Source organism: Pollachius pollachius (assembly GCF_949987615.1).
Source record: "Pollachius pollachius genome assembly, chromosome: 2".
NCBI lineage: Eukaryota > Metazoa > Chordata > Actinopteri > Gadiformes > Gadidae > Pollachius > Pollachius pollachius.
Genome location: NC_136935.1, coordinates 14,437,609 through 14,457,159, shown reverse-complemented (window position 1 = coordinate 14,457,159; position 19,551 = coordinate 14,437,609). Strand labels below are relative to the sequence as shown.

The following is a 19,551-nucleotide window of genomic DNA, read 5'->3' as shown; positions in this document are numbered from 1 at the left end:
TTCCTGGCAACCAGCGACATCACCCAAACCATTCATCTGTTGCCAGGGTGGCATAAAGAATTCAGTTGAGCGCAAGATGGAAGAGAAAATTAGAATCGTATTTGCCAACTCTTAATAATGACCTATATGGCTATTCCAGTCTCTTTTAAGTAGGTTGCTTGCACATAGGCCTGGTGAATGCATGACACACTTATGAATTGATCTTGGAAATATAGGCTGTGCTTTTGTTTCCAGGCCATTTCTCAACAGCGTTCTGAGTCATCGATTCCTAAAAATGTATTGAACGTGGTGGTGAAATTAGCAAATTGTATCATGAATGGCGTAAGTTTGTCATTTCCCATTTAAGTGCGTGCCACTCGTTCCGATGCGTCACTTTCAGGAAGTGTCTTGTGCTCCTGCCTCAATAGGGCCGGCCTCAAAATAAACAGCAGCTCGAGTGACTCCTATGGGGCCCCATCAAACTCCTTCCAGATCCCCCCCACCCCAAAACAAAAGAAAGGTCTTTAAAATAACCCTGCAGTGGCCGGCTACATGAGTATAAGGAGGAGACCTTTTCAACGATTGTGAATTTGCGTGGGAGATGTTTGGATCAACAACAAGCCACTTGTCGGTTCAAAATTATTGTCGCCTTGACCAGGTGTTCCTCCAAAGACTGACCGAGATGCAGCAAGCTCTGTGTCCTGGTCAGGCTCTGGGTTCACAGCTCACCGCCGGGCGCAGCTCTGCTGCTGGTAGAGCATGAAAGGAATTCAGTTTGAACCGGAGTTGAGGTCTCTGTTGTGGAAACCCTCTGCTCCCTCCTGCTTATTTTGGAACTCCGGCTTTCTGGCCCACACTGAAGGTCAGTGCTTCAGGGAGTCATTGTGAAAGGGGGTTCTTAAGACTAGCCCTGATTTGGGTATAGTTGGGCTTTTGATGAGCCATGTTTTTACTTACTTTTTTTTTTTTGTGGTCCAGACTTTTTAAACGAGTGCTTTGACATTGGTCCCTCCTCTCCACTCAACCCACTGGGAAACTCTCCCTTCCCCCTTCTTCCTTCCCCCATTTTTTTGTTCACCCTCCCTCCATTCCTCAATCTCATCTTTTAGTATTTATTTTCCACTCTTGTTCTTCACCCATTCCTAATCCCACAGCAGGAAGAGCCCAATTACAGAGATACCAGGGCCCATGCAGAAAGCGTGATGGCCTGTGAAATGTCTTGGGTGTCACACGGGGAGACCATGTTTGTCCTGATGACCCCACCACAAACAGGATGCCGCGTGCAGGAGCGCGCCGCGAGATAACGCCCGGAGAGAGAGAGAGAGAGAGAGAGAGAGAGAGAGAGAGAGAGAGAGAGAGAGAGAGAGAGAGAGAGAGAGAGAGAGAGAGAGAGAGAGAGAGAGAGAGAGAGAGAGAGAGAGAGAGAGAGAGAGAGAGAGAGAGAGAGAGAGAGAGAGAGAGAGAGAGAGAGAGAGAGAGAGATGAAGCCGTAGAAGCGAAGGAAAGTTGTTCGGTGTTGAACGGAGAGCCAGGACATGGCCTGATGTTGAGCCGGTACAACGTAGTGTAAGGCAGAGCTTCCTGTCATCGTTACCTGGAGACTAGGACTGGGCTCATCTTAATTAGTGTACACAAAGTAAGGGAACCTTTTGTCAACACTTGAGTGTGACGTTACGTGTCTAGTCAGGTCGACGCCGTCTCTCGTTCTTGGCATCTCTTTCTGTCGCTAACCACGTCCTGTTCCTGTGCTCCTTATTGTCCCTTCCTGTCTCTATTTTAGCTTATTATACTTAACCTATGACATATGTCTACATAAACAGCCTGATTGTCCATCTTTAAAGTGCAACGGGCAAATTCATATTGTATGATCATGCAAAGAATTTATGAATTTATTTTTGTTTTATACTGCTTGCAGGTGGGTATAACAGCAAACTAAGGTAGTATTAAGGTGGTGCGCTTTGTGCGATGAGATCCCGAGGTGAAAACCTACATAGGCTCACTGAGACAAAGCAGCATGGGGCTGTCAATCATCTGTCGAGATGTCATTATGACGTCGTCAATCAGCAAGTTTCTTGTAGCGCTGACATCTGGGGTATTCCCCTTTGGTTGGATTTGTGTCAAATTAAGTATTCTAGTGCATTTGCATGTTGCAATAATAAAATGAGTCTATCTTTAATTCTAAGCCACAAATATATTATATTATAAATATATTGTTCAGAGCGATATGCTTCATACTTTTCATGGATGTTATATATTTGGTAGTTCTAACCTGCTAGTTGCGTCTTAAAGCAGTTCTGAAATTCGCCAAGATTGAAATAGAAACAATGTTAGCAACATTGCACATTATTTTTATCTTTTACATCTTTTTTCGGAAGCCATTTAAATGAGTGACCCGAGCTGATTGCTTCTGTAACTACTGAAAGCTCACCAACTCTGATCTTGTTGTGATGTGATTATGTCTAATACACCTTACCTGGAAGTACAGAAAGAAAAAAACAAATTAAACTGAAAAACCTCCTGCAAACATAATTGCTGCGGAGACGCACCATTTAACTCATTCATCAAACAGTAACTGTTTGAATTGCAATTTACAGTTCCAGGGTCATTATCATATCATTTCTTACATTTGGCGTTGTGAAGGGACTATTTGATAGCCATGTCTACATCTTCTGTGTGACAGATATCTTTGAGATTAGACTGAGACTAGCTAACTGTACGTTACTTGTGTTGGCTGTCCTCAGTTCTTTTTGCACAAGATCTCTACCTCTTAGATGCATACATTCGCAGAGATGAAGCAGTTTATGGCTCCTACCTGCTGAACTAATCCGAGAAGTACATACTCATGTATTGTATTTGTAGACAAAATAAATGTCTTATTGGTGGTCAAGCGAGCCCAGAAACGACTGTATTCATGCACAACAAACCTGTTGGAAACACATATAAGTGCTTCATTATTATATAGATGATATAATTGCGTAAAAAATCATCAATCATAATTCTAAGATTTATTTCAATTTACCTGAGTGTACAAATGTGGGGGTACACCACAGCCCCCCCTGGTGGGGACCAGGACTACCTGACTGTAATGCAGAGGATCTTCTAATGTAGATTCAAAGAGTAAGTCAATTGCTGTGAATTAAAGCACATGAATGGATGCCATTGAAAAACATTTAAAGTTGTACATATATGCAATAAATCTAATTAGAATTTGTCTGATTAATAAGTTAATCAGACAGTTCAATTATGGATAGTTATACAAGTTTGCTTATCATCTAAGTGATGTTTAATGTGGTGATTTCTTTCAAGGAGCCACTTTTTGTGTAAGAGGATGTATTTCTCCTGGCCTTGCTATCAGAGCACTGAGAGGGCTTTTGGAGCAGGGCTTCTGTGTCCTGCACATCGCTTCCACATCCTTCCCCTCACAATGACGGAAAACAGAGATGTTTGGCTGATCATCACCCTCAGCTTAAATGATTGATGGGTGACGACGTGTGTGTTCTTCAGGTGGAACCAGTTAGTGTTAATTATTTTCCTATTTTGCTTGTGTCAATAGCGTGGCCTCTTGAAACAAGCCTCTGTTTGGGAATACTGCTTGCTCAGGAAACTTGGTTCTAGGGGCGTTTATTTTCTATATTATGCAATGTTTTGAATGTTCTATGCAACCAAGTTCTTCACACGTTGCCTTCAGGTAATCACAGATTACATCCCCCTCCATTCACTTCTCTACAAGGCCTGATCAATGCAAACCGAACAGCGTGGACATGTATAAGAAAAACTACAAAAGAAAAAAGATTTAAGCAGGCTAATTAGCGAATCTAATCATGGCCATGCTTGCTACAAGCAAAACGTTGCACTGGGTTAAGCCCCCTTCAACTTGAAGGCCTGCCCTGCTGTAAACAGCCTTTTAGGACCTGCAAGCACATACCTGTTTCTGTGTAATGGGAGCCCATATGTTTTCATTTTGGATTGCCGGCAAATGCCCAAAACCTGTAAAACTGTGCGAAGCCTTGATGCAATTTGACTTGATCAAAATAATGCCTCTTACTTTCGCTATGTTGCCAGGTGGGATTGTAAGTGTGCCTGCACACACAGGAATGTACCATGTTTCTTTTGTTGTGCATCTGCCGCGGTTTATGACCATCCACTTTGGAACTGGTTTACGGTGTGTCAGTTAAAGGTTGATTTTCATAGAAGGCTTTTAATTGTGGCTATTTGGTCTGGCAAGCTGGTATAAATCAAAGTCCTAACATGAGTAATGATACAAACAAGGCAATCTTATTGTTGATATCACATTTTTTTTTAATGGATTTGGTGCTTAAAAAAATGTGGCAAGGGAAACGCATTGGCCTAACTTTTATTTTATTGGTTGTTTTAAAGTTGATCTACTGTGACTGTGTCATAGTATGATTTTTTGATGAGATTAAACACATCTATTGATGTTTGTACATGTTTGTCCTTGCATGTATGATTTGAGGTATTGTAGTATATTTTTGTAATTGCTGTGGCAAAATGTTCTGAATCTCAGTCGGTAATCACATTCGATCTAGAACATCAATGGCTTCATGACATATGAATGGATGGGTTGTTTGGACTGTATTGCACTCGGCCAAGTATAATAGATGATCTGACCTTGTGGTAGAGTTTGCAGTCTCAAGCAGCCTCTCCTCTCCTTCCATCCCCCTGATCTCAGGTCAGCCACGTCGCTCCATAGTTAGCGTGGTGAAAACTTGAGACAGGGATAGCCTTGTAAGATGTTTTGGAAAAAATGCAAATAAGCATGAGTGCCAGCAAGCACTGCGGGGACACTGGAGTGGAGGCTTTGTCCAGCGGGCTGCCACACAAGTGGTTCATTGCGTCGTTGACGTGAACATTCTTGGTTAGTTGATTTCCATCTTTGTTAGTAAATGCTTTCTCTTCAGGCATCAACTGTTGTCCCAACGATCTTGGAAAATGAAGTGATTCGCTGAAGTAAACCCTTCTTTTTTTCTCAGTTCACCAAGTAGGCCCAGAGCACATAGTCCAGGAAGTGAAGCATAAGGCTAACATAGATTGATCTTTACACAGCTACCTCCTGCCTGATGAAAAGTCTTCACAATGTGAGTGTTCAGAAGGAACTCAACCCATTGTTAGTAGGCCCTTAGAATATTGTTTTGGACCGTATAGTAAGGTTATTATATATATTTTTGTAGCTGCTCAAAACGGGTATTGTATATGTGGATGTGTGCTGTAGTCATGGCAACGATTGAAAACCTTTAGAGCCATGCAGCTGGGGTTTTGTCTGCCGTGTAATTTCCTGTTGATTACTCTTATCTGCGACAAAAAAACCCACCCGAGATGATTGCATTGTATTTTCTCAGTTTTTTTTTCAGATGGTTTATGTGTTTCTGTGTACGAGTTGATGTGTTTGCGTGTATGAGTCGAGAGCTAGAACATATATGTGTACTAATACATCCCATATACCTTATTTCACATGGCTCCACCAACATCTTCTACGTGTTATCTATGTGGGTTTGCGTTTGGGGCCTGGCCACATCCGATATCCTGGGTGGAAGCGGGCCGTTTCTACTCCATTTGGTTTCAAAGTGTGTATGTGTGTGTTTGTGTTAGCGCAACCACACACTTCTAGCACAATTCTTGTCCTGGGTGTCCTGTCCCCAACTGGGTCTTTGGTGATTATCATTTTTCGCCAGACACTGCAGAGTACAACAATCCCCCCCCAACCAACATCACCTGAGGTCAGAGGTCAACCCTACCCTTCCCCACAAAAACTCAAAAATGTTCTCTGCTCAGCAAACTTCAACCAGCAGTTATTTGGCTCCATTATCGGTCTGTAACTGTTGTCTCTGACTAATCAATTAATCGTTCTTCACTGAACCAATAGGGTAGCATTAAGATGAGATGACAAGAAAAGGTTACAATACAACTTCTATACACTTTGTCAGAGTACCATGTATATATATTTAATTAGAATTTTTACATTTTAGGAGCAGGGAGGGATCTGCAAGAGATCTGTTTGTTTCAGTGGCACACCAAGACTGTTAGCCAATCAACTTTGTTCCCTCCTTCCCTGCACCCTCTCCCACGTCAAACCACACACCTTGTCCTCGATCACAGCTCTCCCATGTGGAGCCAAGGCTATTTATAGCTATGCCCTCACTCACTCCCCTGTAAGCCAATATCTGGTCCTTTTGACCATGTGTGTACACACACACACACACACACACACACACACACACACACACACACACACACACACACACACACACACACACACACACACACACACACACACACACACACACACACACACACAAGCGCGCCGCTAGGGGTTGAGGGTCAATAACGTTAAAGCTTAGACGTTTGAACTCTCAGTACATTTCATTTGTCTTTCTGTCGGCTCTTTAGAGTCAGGATCTATTAATGAGTTTTGCGGGATTGTCTTTCAGTGGCTATGCGTCACTGGATCCAAAGGCTCTGTTACTAATTGAAATCCATTACACTCACGTGCTGTCGGCTGTCAAGAATCTGCATTGCAAAGCGTGGTTATAGGAACCTCAAAGGGGGTTGTTGCCTGTTTCTATTGATTAGTATGTGGCAGAACCGAGCAATATACGTCGATTGATTTTCTAACATTGATCATCATATAGATATTGGCCATGTTGACATAATGGTTTTGAATCCAGCTCGGGCTTTGTCAAATCAAATGCTCAGTGTGGATGTCAATAACAACACCTTGACTCACATTAAGCCCTCTTTGCATTTGATTTACAGAAGACTGAGCCAACTGATCACATCGTGATGTCCCTGTGAACATCTTTCTCTGTTTTATTCCTATTTATAATGTCAAAACAGATAAAAGACTCCAACACTGTCAAAGGAGCTCATGTGTCCCAGTTTATTAGGTGATGTGTTAACACATGATTACGCATATGTTCAACGATGGCTGTGCCATTGAGGTTCAGAGGCACTGTGCCTTTATAATGGGGATCTTTTGTATGGACACGTGCATGAGTAACACATTGCAGGCTTTGTAACTCTCTTTGACCAGGTTGGGGCTGGATTCTTCCTTTTCTCTGAGATGCATGATGGGTTTGTGTCTAGTAATAGATGCAGGTGTCACCTAGCAACTGGTTGCTTATTTTAAGTATCCTTGGTTAGAAGTCCTCCTCGTAGAGACTGTACTGACCAACATGCTGAGAGTGGATGGAGGGGGTTGCGTAGATGTGGCGTTTTAATGGGCGGCACAGGGCCTCGGGAGGGGTGGGGAGTGATGGATGGCTTGTGAGAGTGGATCTGACCCTGAGATTATCGTCCAGCTCACAGTTTTTGTTGGAGAAGGTGGAGGGAGGTTTGTTTTCCACAGTGTGTTGACACACCGGTATAAACAACTACTTAAATCTTCAGCTGGCTTCACTTCCTTTCAATCTCCTTTCTCCTTTTCTATTTCATGACAAAAGTAATTTTTCTTTTCAGCAAGCCTCTTGACCTCATATTGTTTCTGTAAGAAACAAGACGGAGACTGCTGCTTTAAGAAAGGATGGGAGGAGAAAACAAGGTCCAGTTGGTCATTGGTCAAATCTAGATCTCTGTGGAGGTGGATGCGGCGGCCGTGCAATAGCTGGGCAGGGTGTGAATCAGCAAACACACAGGGGGTCGATTCCTTGGAAGAGGTGGTGCGAAATATGATCATGTGGCTGCCAGGTGGTTCCCAGCAGAACCCAGTAGGGGGTTCTCTGCAGGACAAGCCCTCGAATTCCCTTCTCTTGCAGTTTACTAGCGCCACTCCCCAGATGGAAAGGAATGTGTGTGCTGTGACCAGCCTATAGAATGCCTCTTAGGTCTGGGACGAGGTCATGACCTCTGCCTCGTCCACCCTCTCTCCAGGAGCTCAGCCACTGGTTGTTTTGGTCCATTAGAAATACAAAGGTCGTAAGTCTGTTATTGTCCTAATTGTAGGACGTTTGGAGAATGGTTGTCTCCATTTTTTGAGACGTACCCCAGATTTGGTATGCAAATTCCTCTTTTCCATATTTTATTGCAAATAAATGCGCGGGTCAGTGACCACTTTTCACTATTGCACTCTCCGGCTGGCCCAGCTGTACCTCTTTGCATTGCATTTGCCGCATTCAAAATCAAGGAATTTGCAATCCCCAAATGTGTTTGCCATCGTGAGTTAACCAGGACACTCTGATGCAGCCTCGCAGCGGATATAATCTGATATGGCGAATGTAATCTGATATGGCGATTGTACGATTACACCTGTCTGTTTACCATATATCATTCATTGTGTGAGCACACGGTCTAAACAGCTTCACGGCGTCATCACAGTCTCAAGTTGAAATGTGTGTTCAGATTTGGGACAATGATCCAATGTGGTTTGAACTGATCTGGGGGCAAACATGATCATCTCCATGGTGCGCCGTACCGAAATAGAGGCCTTTTGTTTTGATGATTCTATTGGCTCATTCAGAAAGCACGTTCTTCTGTTTTTTTGCTTTTTATGCCAGGCGCATTCACTTTTTAAACCTAACGAAGAGTCTATTTATTCCCCACCCTGCTGTCAAAGAAGTAGGCCATGGAGTGAGCAACAGGAATGGGAAGCTCACAGAAAGAGAGAGGAAGAAAGGGGAGAGAAGGGACCAGGTGACCAGGAAGGTTTTATTTTTGCATCTGTGCTGGTGTGCAGCCCAGCTCTCTAATTAGCGGCAAATTAACTTCTGATTGGCTGTGGGAGGTGCCGAGGTGCTGAGGTGCACGCAGGGACCAGGGCCCAGGTGCACGCTGGCTCCAGCTCCCTCCGTCCCTCAATTAGCCCACTTTGCATACCGGGGCCACCTTGGCCGCCAGAGAAGGTGGTGGTGATGGGGGGGTGTTCCCTGTGGGCCCACTGGTCTATCCTGTGGGCAATGCCAGCAAGGTCTGCATCTGTTCCAGGGGACGAGAAACCATCTCGCCACAAGCCCAGAGGTGGTTCGGCCTAGTTACAACAACTCTAGTTCTTGGTGAAAAGAAAAGAGGAAAGGCCTAATTCAAAAGGAGTTTCAGAGGGTCTCCAAGCGGCCCTCTTGCCCACCAGTAGCTGTCAAGCCAAATTAGACTAGCTGGATACAGAAACATACAAACGCACAGCCGGTAATGGTAGCCATTTGCTGGCTGTCTTACATCGGTGTGCAAAACATTCAAACAGTGGTTTAGTTTGTTCAGTTATAAAATGTCTATCACCCCAAAACCTCCAACCACAACTACACACACTCATGCACACACACTGGCATTACAGGCAAACATATGCACATGCACGTACGCCGCACGACTGACAAGATAGCATCGTAAAGTGATCGAAAGGAAGTGCTATGCCTAAACACATGCTAACTATGTACAATCAAAACCAAAGGCAAGTTTTGCCTGTAACACGGGTAGCAGTTTGGTCCATTAAGAATACTAACTGCCTTGACACTGTAACAGACAGGCAGGTGGAAGGTTCGCTTTCTCTATCCCCCTCTCCCGCTCTCTCCCTCGCTCCCTCCCTCCATGTGATGAATGACAAGGTCCAGCGCCGATGTCCATATAAAGACCTTCTGCATGGCTGGATCTGGTGGGGGGCAACACACAGATACATGTGTGTGCGTGCACACACACACATTCACACACACAGGCACATTCCCTCTCACACTCTCACTCGCTCACACGCACACGTAAAAAAAAAAACGCAGTTTAAAGGATATACCAAGTTCCTGCTGGAGACATCCTTCAGTGGGATTATTTTTAGTATTGCTACCTAAATATGCAATGGGAAAGTGATGACCTACAATTTAACCTACGCTCTACCCACACGAGATATATGTAGTGTTTATTCACTAGAACTTGCCTTAACATTATAAGTATAGTACTGCACTCGTTAATAACATAATTGGACACACACACACACACACACACACACACACACACACACACACACACACACACACACACACACACACACACACACACACAAAATCCTATAACCGATTTTGATGACCATTGTACGCTAATGGGCCAAGATAAGTTGAACCTAGATTTCATCTCCTGCTACCGGTAGCATTTGTTTGGAACTGGCAAAGCCCTGCGTAGCACAGCCACAGAGTATATTTGCTTAGTTGCATTTTCTTTCAGTTATTTTTCTCTGTTGCCATGGCGTTGAGATTTTTGGTGTTGTCTGCGCTGCTGAAGTTATCCAAGGATACTGCACCAACCTGCACTGATGGAGCAGGGGAACACTGCCCATGCTTCTGCTCTCAACAGGCTCGCTTATTGCAGGGCTGGTCTCGCTCACACACACACACTCAGTCACAAACAAACACGCACAAGCAGAGAATTTCATCCGAACTGTATGGACACAGGGAGGAGATCTCTCCTTACATGGTGGACTGTCCGGGTTGCTGTCATCCCACAGCACAATGGAAATGAAGGCCAGGTCTCTGAAAATAAATACAGAGAGAGGGAAGGAAGGAGAGGGGGAGAAAACGAGGGCGAGAGAGTAGGTGAATGAGAGGGAACGGAAAGCGTGTCACCGAGCGTTATAGCTGGCCCTGAATAGAAGCAGGGCGCTCACAGTCGACTGTACCCTCGTTACTATATTTATACCAGGAAACACAACGGCTGGTGCCAATCGTTCCGTTGGATTGCAAACGTTGGCTTTTATATCAAGGGGTCTATGGAAAAAGTCTTAACCAAGTGTACTTACTGGGGTACCTGACGTACTAGCGTTATTTTAACTAGCATACCTAGCTTGTGACAAACTGCAATAAAATACTAGGCAACTGCAATTAGCTTTATTTCCTTACAAAAGCATCCTTGGGCTCATCTCCACAAAGCCATGTGTACATCTGAATTGAGTTTGTGTTGTTATTAAACACATGGTCACCTTGTGAGGGAGAAGTTGTTGTTTGCATCGCTTACTGATTTGTTTTTGTTTTCTCTTTTCCAGCCTGAAAACCTCCAGAAGACATGGCTGAGGGAATTCGAGCAGGTACGGTGAAGCATACCCATCCGACCAGCCCCCCACGTTCAGCTAAACGCTGTTCCGAGTACTTCTTATTTTAATCATTTAAAAGAGATAATTTATTGAATGTTATTACGCATTCAAGGGCTTCTACATATTTCCTATTTTGGAGGTGTGGTCTTGTGCTACAATGTGGTCTAACGTGTGTGTGTGTGTGTGTGTGTGTGTGTGTGTGTGTGTGTGTGTGTGTGTGTGTCCTTGCATGCTCCCTTTGGATTGTCATTGGGTCGTGACAAACTTTTGGCAAACCATCTTAATGCCTTTAAAGGTTCACAGAGAGCAAGTCTTGTTGTGTGCTGCACTCAAGCTGTTGTGAATACAAAAAAGTATTCTGATTGGGAGGATTCAGTTGACTGGTTATGGCCTGACTGTCACTCACCATTCCTAGAAGAAGAAAAATAAAATAAATTGTGCTTGCTAGGAAATAGGTCTGTCTTGTCAGCAGTTGTCGGTTGAGTCTCATATTGAAACTCTGACCTGCGTAAAGGTTCTATCTTGAAGCTGCAGATAATTACGAGCTTGCGGGTTTCAAGGTGAAGGGATGAACAGCAGAGCAAGACAATCTCAACCCAGTAGCCCTGTGACCCCAACACACCACACAGCGTGTATTCAACATCGATTTGAGTTGTAGGTGCTTCGGGGGTCGTTCCATTATAGAGTTGTCCAGAGAAAGACAGCAGAACAGAGCACGATTTTAAAACTGAACAACCAAAAAATGGTCACCTCCCGCTCTGCTCCTTCCAACATGTCTTGGCCATTATCAGTTCAAGTGTTGACTTTCATTCACCCTCGATTGACAGGCAAGATAGATTCCCAGTACCAATCACAGAAACGTTGCCCTGATTTGTCAGAAATTATCCCTGAACGGTCTAAAATTGAAATTCCTTTTATACAGAGGTCAGCTCAGTCAACTTGAAACTCCCTTGAAAAGAAAACTTGAAAGAGCACAGTTCCCTCACTAAAAGCTGACCGATGGCTAGTCCATTTCTTACAAATGACCCTCAAGTAATAGCTCTTGAAACGAAACCTACAGCACCTTTTAACACGGGTGTAGCTCTAATTCCACTTTATTTCAGTCTAAACAAAAAGAAAATCTGTGTTGCACATAAATGAACTTAAAGGAAAGGCAAGTTATTATTTTGTTATATTATTGATGTTTTTCATAGTTCTTTGGTGGGTATGGATTACACATTGGGATGTTAGGCCACTTCTGTGTGCCTGTGCTGTGTTACACAATGCCTGATCACAACCTCACTTCCTATCTGCCTGTTAAACTCACAGGAACCCCTGACAAACCACATTTCTTTCCACTGGGGCAGACAATGTCAGGCTGCACACGAGCATGTACACACAAACGCACACACCTGCATTCATACATATGCTGACACACATTTATGTGTGGCACACATTGTTGCTCCCAAATGTATAACACTGAGACAGACAGAGGGAGAAAAAGGCAGCGGGGAGTGACAGACAGACAGAGAAAGGGAGAGACAGAGACAGAGAGAGAGATAGACTGAGGGACAGGGGGAGATATGGACAGGGGGAGATATATTACAGACTGAGGGAGAGACTGAGGGACTGACCGAGGGAGAGACACAGACAGACCGACAGAGGGGAGAAACACAGACAGACAGGGACAGAAGGAGAGACAGTCAAAGGAAAGACCCAGAGATGGACAACCACACAAGATGATGCAGCGATGAACAGACAGGAGTATAGTCAGACAGGGAGGACAGACAGACAGACAGATGGAGGGAGAGACAGACAGACAGATGGACAATAGTAATTAGTGGCGTGACGGGTAGGATATGTTCTTGCCTGTTATCTTGTACCCCGAGGTGTAGGTCTCAGTTCAATCTGACAATAAATATGATTCATTACGTGAACATTTATTGAACTTTGATGTAATGCACAACATCACTAAAGATATGATAAACTCTTGACAGCATGCATGTATGGTCACACACTGTAGTCGATGGAGTAATTCATCACAGTTAAGCACATTCTCACACACACACACACACACACTTGCGTAGTCACATGGATCATTATGAGGAGCCGTTACGGTGTGTGTCTTGGGTCTCCTGATTCAGGGCCCAAGGGAAAACACTGTGACATCACCAAATATTGGCCTTCTCGCCTCTACCGCAACGCAAGCAGTTCTCTCCTGACACTGTTTGTGTGTCGAGTGTTTCAGGCTTTCCTCTGTTGACACACACACACACACACACACACACACACACACACACACACACACACACACACACACACACACACACACACACACACACACACACACACACACACAATGCATTCAGCTGGTCTGAGTGCAGACAGTCACCCCTTTGGAACCAGAAGACATGATCTGTGTCTCTTTTAGAAGTAATTGCTGAACCGGATCATTGATTAATTCAGTGTGACTAGGACTGTGGATGAAAATCCTGGGTTAAAGTATCCAAACTGCTGTTTAGTTGAGGTTAAAGAGTGAGACCAAATTATCCTCCTGGGGGTCTTGCTGAGAGATAATCCGACTGTGACGTGTAAACGGACCAGGCAAAGAGATGGGACGAGCCAGAAGGTGGTAGAAAGCGTCTCCCTAGAGCTAGAGAAACATTAAGTTAGACTAAAAGTTCTTCCCCTGTGTGAGGAGGTGTGCCAGGAGGGCAGTCTGGCCTTGCAGACCCTGTGCCAGCACTGTGCCTTCTCCGGGTGACGTCATAGAAACGAGCATCACACTATGAACTCGCCGTGGCACGGCGTGCTTGGCCAGCGACAACGGGACTCAACTGTGTTACGCTAGCTGGTCGTTCGATAAATACTCAAACAATAAAGTCGGTGTTTGAACAGTACTCGGCCGTGGCACTTTGAAGCAAGTTTCCACAAACTAGCGTGAACTCTAGTACTCTTACTTGTTTAATATATTTTTTGATGATGCCGCTTAAAGGGGTATGTTTGGCTGCTAGCTAACTAGTGCTAAGGTGAGCTTTTACTTTTGGAGTCATTTGCGACCCACTTGTTTACTGACCAATTCATCATCTTATACAAGCCAACTGTGAACACACACAATGCTTGTCTATATACTTACTATCTGTATTTATTTACTAGCTTTCACATTAGATTTGCCTGTTTGGACTAGGGGTGTAACGATCACAGGCAGGGCCGCTGACAGGTTTGGCTGGGCCCGGGACAAAATTCTCTCAATGGGCCCCCCCCCCCCCCAAAAAAAAAAAAACCACACACACCTCTACTTTCTCAGACCCTACCCTACACTTAAATGACGGAAATTCAAAAAAATACTCATTACTCAACAAACAATTTATTTGAACATTTTAACATTAACTTTGTGTGCAACTATTTAGGTGCGAAATGCCATGCGCCGGACTTTTGTGGTGGCAAAGTCATCAATGAGGTCATTGAAGTCCAGCTTCTTTGCAAGCTTGTGCTCTATGGGGGTCCAGTTATGGGCCCCCCCCATTCCAGGGCCAGTCCAGGGCCCGGGACAACGTACCCGTTTGTCCCCCCCTGTCGGCGGGCCTGATCACAGGTATTTGTACCGAACCGTCACGGTACAGGCACTTCGGTGTGGTTACAGAGGTGGACCGCGGTGCTTAAATGTGGCATAAATAGCGTTAATGTGGCGAATGTAAAGGCTTGTTTTGCAATGCAGAATTTGAAACTTGGAAGTCGGAGTTCCCCACGGACCGTTTAGCCAAAGTATACTACTCAGACTCCGTAATCCGACTTCGTAACTACGGAGACCCCTCAGCCCTAAACCGAGGTACATACTGAACCGTGACTTTTGTGTACCGTTACACCCCTAGTTTGGACTATCAGACTGCATCATGCATCCATAACTAGGACACAATTTGGTTATTCTTCAAGCCTACAGTCCTTTTGATCCAAAAATCACCAGACTAGGGTGGGTCTAGATCCCGGCCATTCCCACATAAGCAAATACACAGACAATTTGCCTTTTCCACACAGCTGAGGCCCTAGGGCAACCTGAGAGCCGCACAGAGGCCTGTTGGACCTTGATTTGCATTGCTCCACGTGTGAGACGATTCAAAACAATAGAAACACTAGGTGGCAAAGGTCAGTGATTTATCAGGTAATCCGGTCTGTTGTTGTGGTTTTATTGATTTTAAGGTTTTTGATATCAATGGCTCAGTTGCTTCATTAAAAAGGCCATATGTGTGGTTAATTGACGGAAGTGAACTTTCTGTGTGTATTTTGCCATTTCAGGAAGTTACATTTCAAAGTTTGATCGGAATAAAATACTGATAATCACTCTGGCTGTGACATTGTAATTAGAAAGCTTGGTGCTGCACCTGAAGTCAAGAGAGCTCATTGTTCAGGCTGCCCTGCTCCCTTTAAGACTCTCTGTAGTGGAAGTAGTATTGATAGTGATGCAAAACATTGTAAATCCACTGTGTGTGTAATGGTATATCAAACGACTATCTAGTCCTCCTTACACTCCTAAAGCATTCTGGACAGACGATCTTCTCCTGTGCACGTGATCCTTTTTGTGTTCGTCCCAATGGACCAAAACACTTGGGGTCAGATTTCCTGCCAAGGGTCCTAGCCAACATTGTCTGTGCTCGACAGCATTAGTGTCAACAATGGAGCTGCTTCCCCGAGGTCTTCCAGCAGGGTAAACAGATGTAGATCCTGACGATAACATCAGCTCCGTCTCTGACTGTGACAGCGCCAGCGGGCTCAGTCTGCCGTTATCCAACACTGCTTTTAGTCCGCCGCTGGTAGTACTACGAAGGCAGACATAAATAGATGTGATTTGACACCCCGTGGTGTTAATCGTGCATCATGGAAAGACATAGACATACACAACATGAAATAGGATAGTGTTAACTTGCCGGCGTTTCCATCAAATCAACGATTCTCTGTTTAGTGATCACAGCAGGTTCCCTTCCAAGTAGTGTTTGAGGGACAATGGGTGCTCTGCCATCCCAAAGCATAAATGGGACTTCTTAGGGCCCATTCTTGTAGTGCGTGGTTTGCGTCACCCAGACTTCTTTCTAATGAATCCTCATGAACCTGTAAACATACAAGAGAGTTCACCAGATCTTTAGTGGCTTTTTCTAAATGGTATGGTCTGAGGATGGCTCATCAGGGCTTCGGTCTACAAGAAGGTTATCTTAAATACATTGGAATGCATATTGAATTTAAATAACCTTCCTGACCTATAATCAGATTGTTTTCTTTAACTGCCTGCTAGATGGTAAATGTAAGTGTTTCCTTTCATTTACCATCTAGTTTACTTTGTTTACTTTTAAAAAGTGACACAATAAAAGGTTGGATCCTAACACAATGACACTAGTGTAGGGCAAGCCACATGGGTCACACCATGTACAATATAAGGCACTCTGATTGGTGGGTGCAATCTATTCAGAATTAATGGTCAATTCATCATCGAGTTCCATTACGTACTCTACAATTAATATAAATTATAACTGCTACACACTTGATCGTTTATTAGAGGCATCTGTGTACCGCCCAGTGTGTAATTCATCAGTCAGAGGGTGACGTGAACATGATTGGATAGAACCGCGTTCAGGTTTACATGTTTTCTCTCCCATTGGGCATGGCGTACAAGTACACCGCGAATGACTTCCTTGGAGAGCGATGTTGTTAGAGCGGAGGGCAAGCATGCTCTCGACGCCAACACGGGTCTATTCTTTGAGGAAATGTCACGGGGGGAACAGGTTGAGGTTCACTATACGGACGTTTCTTAGTATCAGCCCCCGCTGATGGAGATTTTAAAGAGTTTGACCGTGTTCATAAAAGGCAGCTTCCATTGTTGCCCACCATAAAGCAAGTCTCTTTAGAGCTCCTTTATTCGGTGTGTCCACATGACAACCGCCGAGTGACTGCAAGGGTAAACAGAATTCCTCCCCTAGAGTTAATTGGTGATTTGTCCATCTGTTGTTGCCGCTTTTTGCCAATGTAAAGATAAGGCTCACTTGTTAATGGTGTGGTTCTGTGCAGTGAGAGCCTGATTGTGCTAATGAAATTAGCTCCGGGATACAGCCTGTTTGTCAAAGTGGGGCTGCAGCTCACTGCATGGAAAGACAAACAGAAGGCCAGCAAGTTATCACGTGCACACACGCACACAGGCACTCTCTCTCCCTCTCCTTTGCGATCGCTCGGTCTCTGTCCCTTAAACACATACGTAAGGTGTTTAAGGTTAGTTAACACTGCCGCCCCCCCCCCCCCCCCCCCCCCCCCTCTCTCTCTCCACGTGCCTGGCTGATGGGTCCACTAATCTTCCCCAAGTTTGAGCGCTGACCCACCCACTGGGTCTCCCATTCGCGAGTCGGACGGCCCGAGGGCAAGCCATAGGTTGATGGAAAATCCATAGCGTTATTGCCATACATTACTTTTATTTGATTCGGCCCCACCCCCCTCAGAGTGAGTGAGCCACACGGCCTGGCCCCAGAGATGCTTATGTGATGGGGGGGGGGTAGTAGTAGTGAAGCAGGTAGTAGTGACCCCATCCCACACACCCCACATCCATCTCTGGTGATATTGACATAAGGGCCCTGAGTGAGCAGTCAGGGCTGTAATTCACTCTGCTCTATGGATTTCCTGTCCGAGGTCGACGCCTCGGAATCACCGCGACCGGTCGCTCACAAACACCTGGGTTTCAGAAAAAAGAAGAAATGCATGTAAGGGAAGGACTGTGTGGGTCACTCGACCCCTGCTGTTTGGAGAGGATGAGGGAAATATTCAAATGGCGGTGTGTCCTTTTTATTCAACCAGTACCGCAGGCCCGCGGTCACATGCACATACGTGCACAATCCCCACCGTTCCGGCCGAACCACCCAGCCCCACAACCAACCCCAGGCAGTCTAATAAGCACCGTGGTCGTCAGCTTCCACATTAGCCTGAGGAAGCCAGTATCGATACTGCACAGAGATCGGTATAAGGCATGGTGGCTGACGCAGACGCAGACCCGAAGGGGGTGTCTGGCTTCATGCGTGTCGCTGAACAAGCTGAATCCATGTGGGTGTCTGCCTTAGTGTGGCACTCTGTCTTGTGTAAATACAGGAGAATGTCACAGTACCGGAGTAAGGAGGGGCGAAGGAGACATGATGTGATGGGCGAGGGGCCGAACCGAGTCGAGCTCCATGATTATACCTGGGGTTCACCTCTGTTTACGGTGCACTTCAATTGGTTATCTGTCATTGGTCTCTGTGAAAGTCGGGGGCTATATGATGAGGAATACATTGCATGTGATTGATCCCTGTATCTGATGTCTGTTATTGAGGGAGCTGTGATGTTGACACACGGATGCGCTTTGAGAAGAGTTGGTCAACATTGCCTTACTCAAACGTCTTTTGTGATTGTTCATTGGAGGACTGCTAAATGCAAATGTTTAAAGTTGTAAGGTAAATAACTATACTTTGAATAAAGAAAAAATTGACTGGGGAAACCAAAACCAGACTTTAAAACAAGACTCATATATTGTGATGTTGACTGGTAATGAGCCAATAGAAATCCAACTTTATTGAACAGTTACTTATTTTTTTAACTCATAGGGCAATTTTTTTGTAACACTTGCCCATGCAAAACACTGTGTGAGTTGGGTGTATTCTATGTGTGTTATATGACTATTTCTATTTTCGTTTTTACAGACCGTACATTCGCACAAGCCTCACTTCATCGCGGTGCACTGTCAGGAAGTCGGGGGGAAGAACTGTGAGACGTCCATGGCACACGTGGACAGTTTTATCAAGTAAGTATCCCATTACAGCATGCACGCGCGACAACATAGTGATCTTGCCTTTCTCTCGTTGGTTTCAGCGGCAGCCATATTGGATTCCCCAGCTGTGTGTTTCCTTATGGGTGGATGACTCCCCCCTCTGGTTAGAATAAGATAACAGGCCTGTTTTGTATACAGTTTTCATGTTTAAAGCCTTATACAAATTGGAAGCTATGGAGGTTATTAACTCTCTAATCAACAAATAGTAAGCATGGGCATTATAGTGTAATTATGGGTTTTACTCCCAGCCCAAAGGTTCTGGTATTGATCCCCAATGTCCGCAGTAACCTACCTGTGCGTGACTTTAAGCAGGATTGCTATAATCCCATCCAGCTCCTCAATGTTTTAGAAGTCTTTTTGGATAAAAGCTGAAATTACAAAATTGTAATATTAACCGTAAATATAACCGCAAGCGGTGATTAACGGGGTCCAAGCGAAATTAAAAGTCAAGAACACACTAATGGAAGATGTATAAATATACCATATAATTGTCCTATTTAAGGAAAGATGTTCCATTTATGAAGCTGAACTGCAGCCTCATTCACATGGTCAAATGTCTATTGATAAGCACACAACATCCAGAAAACTCAAAGCACACATTTCTCAAGTGAATTAAGGGCTTTCTTCAAAGCATATACCTGAAAAATCTTTGAAATTCTGGGGAAATTAAACATTTGTAGTCAAGAACACTAACAAAAGAAATATAAATATGACAGTTAATTATGAAGGTTAAAATGGTTAATGAAGAAGT

At 44.5% G+C, this 19,551-nt stretch overlaps 1 protein-coding gene across 2 annotated transcripts in view; it reads left to right on the top strand.

The window, feature by feature from the left end:
• The window catches only part of inpp5a (inositol polyphosphate-5-phosphatase A), a 120,521-nt gene that overhangs the window by 14,035 nt on the left and 86,935 nt on the right, over positions 1-19,551 (top strand). For both annotated transcript variants that reach the window (XM_079730804.1, XM_079730805.1), the window contains exons 2-3: positions 10,943-10,984; positions 18,673-18,773. In XM_079730804.1, the coding sequence (XP_079586930.1) occupies positions 10,943-10,984; positions 18,673-18,773 (143 nt within the window). The remainder of the gene's footprint in view (positions 1-10,942; positions 10,985-18,672; positions 18,774-19,551) is intronic.